Source organism: Sturnus vulgaris, chromosome 17 (assembly GCF_052056855.1).
Source record: "Sturnus vulgaris isolate bStuVul1 chromosome 17, bStuVul1.hap1, whole genome shotgun sequence".
In the NCBI taxonomy this organism is placed as follows: Eukaryota; Metazoa; Chordata; class Aves; order Passeriformes; family Sturnidae; genus Sturnus; species Sturnus vulgaris.
In genome coordinates this window covers 6,545,877-6,550,684 of record NC_142259.1, presented here as the reverse complement: position 1 = coordinate 6,550,684, position 4,808 = coordinate 6,545,877, and the positions used below count along the sequence as shown (strand labels likewise).

Sequence of the window (4,808 nt, the reverse complement as noted above, 5' to 3'; positions counted from 1 at the left end):
ACTTGGGCAGGTAACAGCAGAGCTTGGTACCTGGGATTAGGGGAAAACTTGAAAGGAATATTTTAGCTAAGACAGCCTTCTTAAAACCAGTAACATACAAACTTCTCAGGGATAAAGGGTGTAAGAATGAGCTTCCCATGCTTTCCATATGGAGTTTCTGATCTCCAGACTCTCCCAGTCAAGTCCTGGTTTTGTTCAAGTATTTTGACTATTTGTCTGTGAAAGAAGGAACTTTATATCTGCAGTGGTCACTGGAGTTTTTCTCATGGCTTACAAAACACCTTAATTTTGTTACAAATGTACCGTGTTTTATTTTATAATAGGAAAAATGCAATATATAAAGCAAAGACATGGCACAAGTAGCATAAATTTTCTCTTGTGAAAGAAGGACCAGTCTCTTTTTTCCCCTATGAGATTTATTTCATTACTCACTCTTAAATAAATATGTATTTGACACTTAACAGGAACAACTAGTTTAAAATAACTTCTAACACCAATTCTCACAGTTATCATAGTATTTGTATGGTGTGCTGTTTAGCACGATTTTTGAGACTCAAATATTCCTTTTGGTCTAAATTTAACAAGTCAGAAAAGAGGAAATTTGTGGTGGAATGGAAGATGGACATCCTTCAAAATCAAAAGAAAGCCATTGCACACAGGAACATACATGAACATGAAAATAGTTTCTTTTCTCTTCCAAATATTCATTCTCTGTTTTATTGATGTTTCACTGAAAGTGCTCATTAGCTCTGCTCCATTAAACAATCCTCCTAATAACACAGTGATAAAGAACTGAGCTTTGCACTCATCTGGAAACTGGTCTCCAGTGTGTCTGTGCTGTACAGCAGATGGCAATAAAGGACCACTCTGTGGCAGAAGTACACCCCTGAAAAGGAAATGTTCTGTCCTTAATAATTCAGAGGGTGAAATTAAAAATCAGGGTATAAAAACGCAACTCTGAGAAGGTGGTAGGAGCAAAGAGGGGAAATACAAGAGTTGCAAATGGGCAGGACAAACCCTGTTGCTGATGAGGGTTATAAACAGACCATACATTACGTGTAAATGAAAGAAAGGACAATGTGCATTCATTGGCTGCCCCTTCAGTCTGCAAAATTGCCCCTGAAAAGCCCCGGGAGGGCAGGGACCTGCCAGCCCCAATCCCCTGTTCAAGAAGTTCTGCATTCCAGCAACTTCCGGAAACTTTTCCGAAAACTGTCATCCAGGAAAGCGTACAAGAAAGGATTCAAGCATGAATTGGCGTAGCTTAGGCTGGTGATGAAGTAGGATATCCCAATGACCATGGAAGTCTGGGGAAGGTCAGTGGTCAAAGCCACAATGGTGGCCAAGTGGAAGGGGGTCCAACAGAAGAGGAACACAGCCAGGACTATGAAGACCATGATGGTGACTTTCTTCTTGGCTTTGTCCAGGGCTCTGGCATTGGAGTTCAAGTGCATGTTCCTCAGCTTGTAGAGCATCATGGTGTAGAGGATGCAGATGGTGGATACGGGAATGGCAAAGCCAAGGATGAGGGTGTAGATCCTGCTGGCTTTGAACCAAAACCTCTCAGGCTTGGGGAAATTGAGCCCACAACTCTTGATCTCCAGGTCATCGGTGTAGACATTGGCAAAGATGATGAAAGGGAGGATTATGATGGTGACCAGGATCCAGATGCACAGGCTGACAATCCTGGCTGCTCGGTACGTGCGGTGGGGCATCCTCTTGGACCTGACTGTAGCCAGTACCACCAGGTACCTGTCTATGCTCATCACTGTCAGGAAATAAATGCTGGAGAAGATATTGTAGTGGTCTATGGACAAGATGACTTTGCAGAGGATTTCTCCAAAGGGCCAGTAGCGGAGGAGGTGCTCTGCAATGTTGATGGGCAGGACAAGGGTGAACAAGTCATCAGCGATAGCGAGGTTCAGGATGAACATGTTGGTCACAGTCTTCATCTTGGGAGCCTTGAGGATCACATAGATGACAGCAGTGTTGCCTGTGAGCCCCACAGCACAGATCACAGAGTAGATCACGGGCAGGACAACGTAGAAATCAGCTGCCTGCTCTTGGAGGGTGAAGTTGAACCTCATGCTGTTTTCCAGATAGCAGCTGTTGCCTGCGTTGCTGCAGGAGCTGTTCAGATCATCCCAAAAGGAGATGTTTCCCATGCCTATTGATCACAGACCACACTCAGATGCCACTGAAAGCCTCACAAGCTCAGAAGTGAGAGGTTTTTTGTTTGGTTGAGGTTTTTTTCCCCTTCTGTGAGAAGCAACTGTTACCTCATTTAGGTGCAGCTTATTTTCAAAGGTGAGTTGTGAGGCTTCATGCACCACCTAACTTACCTCTCCCCCCTGTTGGAGAAGTTAGATTTTGAAGGATGAGGGGAGATGAAAATGTTTGGAAGACATAAGGCTCCATGAACCAAGAAAACAGGAGAATTATGACTTTCTAAGTAAGCCAAGGAACCCTTCTTTCTGAGAGCATTCCTGTGAGCTTTGGCTTTTCTTTGCTGGGGGAGTCAAGTGGCTCCCATTCAGCTGTCTGCTGTGAGAGTTCTTCTGGGGCTGGCAGGAATGAGGAGGCAGAAGGGGGAATTTCGTGCCTGCCTGGCTGTTCACAGCCCTTGGAGGACCTGAGGCTGCTGCTGTTTCAGGGGCACAGTGCTCGCTTTCCTGCCGGAGTAGAAGCGTTCCAGTGGTTAATTAGCACCTGCCTTTGTGTCGGAGTTTAGGATCTTCATGGACTGCGATTCCACAAACAATGAAGAAGTTTCAGACACTGCTACTCCCCACTCCCGGGGTCCCCTAGCGAAAGAAGGAGGGGGGGAAAAATAGTTCAGGGAGTATTTCTGAAATTAACAGTTAAAGGAGATTATCCTGCAAGCAAGGGTGGGCTATGAACTTATTCACTATGTAAACCATCCCCAGTACAAACAACTGGCAGCACCCCAAATTTGGCACAGATTTGGACAGACAAACCTGTAAATCTCAGAAGTTCAGGATTAATCAGGGAAGAGGGAGAAAAGTACCCTGAAAGTGAATCCACTTTAGAGATACAGCAAGAATCATCCCATCGTAGCAGTTATCACATCCATCACTATTGCCGGACCCATAATTCCAAGAATTCCTCCACAAGGAATCAATAAACAACCGACCCCTACCCCCACCGTGAAGATCAAAGGTTTGGCAACCGGTCCCAGGCTCTGCAAAGGGAAGTGCCTCACTTCTTTTGCCTTTTATTGTGGCACAGCAATAAAGTGAGCGGGGCTGCCGGGGTTGGGGATGGAGAGATGGAGTGTCCCTTACCTGGAAGCGGCTCCGCTGTCTCCTCCAGCACCTGCTGCTTGCACTGGTGAGCCTCTTCCCTCTAATCCGAGTTGGAGGAGGGTCTCTGGCTTGCTGACGTACCGGGATTTGCAATCAGATCAACATGATGCTTCTGTGTGTGCGCGTTGCATGTCTGAGCAATTAGCACTTGCTCAGACCAGGGGAGAGGGGGGGAAACAAAGGTTTTCTCCCTGCAGGATGATTAAAATAGTAAATACGGTGGATGTTCCCTTCAGGAATGAGAGGGATGTCGAGGGACACGGGCAGCACCCTGGACTGGCTGAATGAGGGATGCATGAAGAGGTGGCAAGCAGGGGGTTAAACCGCTTCAATAGGGAACAGTGGCTGGTTTTAACAAAGGAAGTAGGAGGGTAAGCAACATTACAGTGTGCAAAATAAACAAATAAACAGACTTACCTTGCCAGATCTGTGCTGTTTTGGGCTGCTCTGGGAGAGTTTGGCCGGGTTTCTCCAGCTGGGTCTCTGATCCGGCTTTGGAAATTCAATGAAATCCTTCAGATGTGCCTCAGGAGGTGCAGGAGTCCCGTGGAGCTTGTCGGAAATGAACCCCAGGTTATAGAGTAAGAATGCAAGATCACTTTACCAGCATTTCCCTAAAGAAAAAAAAACAGAAATAAGAAATCAAGAGTCTTTTGATTCTCCTTTAGTCTTTTAAATGTTGCCTGACCTTTGTTTCAAGGCAAGGCAAGGGAAAACACAGGCATCCATCACTGCCATGCCTGGCGGTGTGCATTTAACCAGGAGGGCCAGCTCATAGATCTGAGCCATGTAGCCAAGAACTGTGTTCGACTTTGCTCCTCTTCTTTGGATGTTTTTATATTCTTCTGGCAAGATTATTGTGCACCAGTAGCTGGGTGGGAGTAAAACATTTCACTGCACTTCTTAAGGCCATGGCTATAACTGACTTCTCAGCAGATGGGAGTTCTTTTATGCCCAACATACAACTCTTCAAGATATTTTCTGTATCTTGGCCAAAATCTAACCAGACTTAAGGAAAAGGAAACAGGAATTATGTTGTCCAATTATATTGCATAGGAATGATATGGATGGTACTTCTTCAGATGAAACACCCCCACAGCTTTCCTCTTGCCTGTTTTGGGGAAGCTGGTGTGGTTTATAAGGAGTTGTAGATGAAGCAAGGCATTGGTAGGTCTGCAGGGGAAAGGCAGTTTCCAGGAATTGCTGTTGTCTTTTTCGGAGAAGAGCATAGAGGAAGGCAGAGAAATTCAGGAGAATGGGAGTTACATCTGCTGATCTGTAACTATTCCCTGGGACAAAAGACTTTGAAAGTATTTTTCACCCACAATCCTTTGAGGCTTTCTGCTTTTCAGCATAAAGTATATCTCTGGTGTCTGGGATAGCTTAAAAGCTGCTCTTTCTCTTCCCAGACTATATTACCTTGGAATTGGCATCATGCTGCCATGGCCAGGGTCGTGTGCCTGGGTTCTGTGTGTTTTAGGG

At 45.5% G+C, this 4,808-nt stretch overlaps 1 protein-coding gene across 2 annotated transcripts; it reads right to left on the bottom strand.

The window, feature by feature from the left end:
* Positions 1-292: 292 nt before the first annotated feature.
* On the bottom strand, positions 293-3,939 carry NPBWR2 (neuropeptides B and W receptor 2). Of its 2 annotated transcripts, XM_088175073.1 has the most exons (3): positions 3,744-3,939; positions 3,306-3,517; positions 293-2,804 (listed from the first exon to the last, which is right to left on the bottom strand). In XM_088175073.1, exon 3 carries the CDS (start codon positions 2,163-2,165, stop codon positions 1,167-1,169), a length of 999 nt encoding a protein of 332 aa, XP_088031199.1. In that variant the 5' UTR covers positions 2,166-2,804; positions 3,306-3,517; positions 3,744-3,939; the 3' UTR covers positions 293-1,166. The 2 variants fall into 2 exon arrangements, with proteins under 2 accessions (XP_088031199.1, XP_014729299.2); XM_014873813.2 differs by lacking the exon at positions 3,744-3,939 and having other exon boundaries at positions 3,306-3,608.
* Between the last annotated feature and the right edge of the window lie 869 nt (positions 3,940-4,808).